The 2,578-nt window shown below is 28.6% G+C and overlaps 1 protein-coding gene across 1 annotated transcript in view; it reads right to left on the reverse strand.

The window, feature by feature from the left end:
* Positions 1–99: 99 nt before the first annotated feature.
* The window catches only part of LOC119833635 (DNA repair protein complementing XP-C cells homolog), a 9,066-nt gene continuing 6,587 nt past the window's right edge, over positions 100–2,578 (reverse strand). The window contains exons 7-10 of the mRNA XM_038357730.1: positions 2,206–2,431; positions 1,809–1,977; positions 1,462–1,616; positions 100–1,255 (exon numbers count right to left, since the gene is read on the reverse strand). Of these exons, the coding sequence (XP_038213658.1) occupies positions 1,064–1,255; positions 1,462–1,616; positions 1,809–1,977; positions 2,206–2,431 (742 nt within the window). The 3' untranslated portion in view covers positions 100–1,063. The remainder of the gene's footprint in view (positions 1,256–1,461; positions 1,617–1,808; positions 1,978–2,205; positions 2,432–2,578) is intronic.

A 2,578-nucleotide genomic window follows, 5' to 3' on the forward strand; every position in this document is an offset into this window, starting at 1 on the left:
TTCCCTAAATATGTACGTAAAAATTATCAAAATGTTATTCACAATCTCACATTAACGATCAGGGCACTTAAAATAAGAAATTCATACCTAGAGAGTTCTCTAGGTATAAATCTTATTTTAAGTGTCCAACGAGCGTTGAGGCGATACTCCCCTAAAATGAAACTCGATATACGATTAATTAAATTAGGTAAAGAGATATTTGTGTTCTGAAAAGAAACAAAAACATCCCTTTTTCACCTGACCTCTTCGTCAAACTTAGTTACAGGGTTCTTTTAAGGTACGTTACGCCACTATTAATAATGAAACATAAAAATACACACATAGAAACGTATTATAAAATTTTAAAATCTTTACGCAATAAAAGGATTAGATACAACTTTATAGCTAAAAAAAAACTCGACTGGTTTTTTATCACATAATCGATTGTACTGGTTTTATTTTTTGAAATACACTATAGATACGAAAGATTTCAATAACAAAAATTTAGGCGGTTTAATATTATTATCTAAAATTAATATATACAGTTAATACTTTTTGGAAATATGATCATTACTTGCGTTTATTGAGCTTCTGTATTCTAAATATTTACCCGTAATTCTCGAATTTAATATTTATAATACATAATAACAATTTCTTTCCAGATGGAATATAACAAATTAGATATTCTACCAATTTACGTTGTGAATATGAATGTTAAAGAGCAAAACTTCAGTATGCAAACATCTTTATACTCTAAGCTCTAAAAGATTGAGTTATTTTTAAATGGTAACAAATTTAAATTTTCCACAGCATTACAAAATAGGTCTATTCTTCGGAGGAATCACAGTATTAAATGACTTCAAGAATAAAATATTATGGACATTATTATTAAATATCATAAGTAATTTAGGTTAAAAACAATAAATTATAATCACTTGCACATTTTAAAATGTGATTTTATCACATTGCATTACTATTAAATTAAGTTTTTAAAATGATAAAATTCTAAAAACTATGTGATGTTAACAAAAAAAAGTAATTAAAAACATAGTGTTATCTATTTCGAAATCTTTTATACTTGTACTTAATTCTTTTTATTGACAACAAAACGTGGTCCCTTTGACTTTTTTTTATTTTGTGATGTGCTGGGATCACTAAATCCATATTTGGTCTTAAGTCTTTCCCGTATGAATAATCCTTTTATTAGGCGTTTCCAATTTCCATATACCCTAGCCTCCATTTTTTCCTGTTCTTTTCTTTCCATCTCTTCTTGATCCTGAATTTATATTAAAATACCTTTTTACTAATGTATTAAGAATTATTATTTTAACTCACTTTTAATAGAGCACTATATGTGCTCTATTAATATATAAATTATAATACATACAATAATTTCACTTCAAACATAAAAACATGCATGTTCACAAAAGACTTAAAATTTATTATATTTTAAATTTATTTATAAATATATATCGAACGTACCTTTATCCATGCTTCTGTGATAATCTCTTCAAACTCCTTGCACACAACAAAACCATCATAAACTGGATGTGTATAACCGCCATTAAAATCGAAGCCGGTCATGGCAGGTGCACAGTCGATATTTAATTTTTTCGCCACTCTATTCAGCCCAGGCACTATAAATTCGCAAATAAATATATTTGAATTGTACTGCTAATATAATTAAAGTAAATATTTAATTAGATAGAATAATAAACCGTGTCGGAGTATTGTTTTATGTAGCGTACCCGTGTAGCGCGTAAAGAGCATTGCGTAAAGCATATAGGACAAAATATAGACAAGAATGAAATAATATAATAAAGGCTTACATTTTATGTGAACTGTTCCTTTTGGTAACATGCACTCTTTGAAAAGCTCCACATTTCCATATGGATTTCTTGGTACTATTCCATTTTCGGCCGTTGGTGGTTCATAGTCTTGCACTTGCCAAGGTCCAAATATCTCAAGGGGCTTATCAGTTATCACTTTATTGGAAAGCTGGAAAAAGTGTTTAGTTGAATTATTTATTTAAATCATTAAATTTATAAGTTTGGTTGGGAATTCGTTTGAAAATAGTCTATATGATAAATAACTGAGAGAGCATGTCCCAATGTTTCAAATTCTGTATTATATCTGCAATATTCATATATCCTTATATATCAGGCAACTCTGTTAATTTATTATCAACCTTTTTTTTTCTTAAATACTATTTTGTTTTCTACTTACCTTATCCCACTTGGGTCTTGCTTTAACCACTTTGTATGGCTTTTCTCCTAACCGAACAACTTTCGCTTCCTTCACCCACGTGTCTCTTGAACGGCATACATACACACACTCTCTGGCATACACAGGTTCGCTACGTACAAAACCCAACACGGCTGCATCAGGTGGGTAAATTGCTTCAAACTTTAATAGATGTCTCTTTAGCGCATATAATGGATGGTTTTTATATCTGTAAAATATTTTTGTATCATGTTATTAAACTGAGCTTGACCAAGTATTATAAAAATGTAAAATATTAATTGTATATTAACTTTTGAATCAAAATATATTTATTTAGATTATTATATTCTCTACGATGAATAGAAAGAAAATATTA

This window comes from Zerene cesonia, chromosome 17 (genome assembly GCF_012273895.1).
Source record: "Zerene cesonia ecotype Mississippi chromosome 17, Zerene_cesonia_1.1, whole genome shotgun sequence".
Taxonomy (NCBI): domain Eukaryota; kingdom Metazoa; phylum Arthropoda; class Insecta; order Lepidoptera; family Pieridae; genus Zerene; species Zerene cesonia.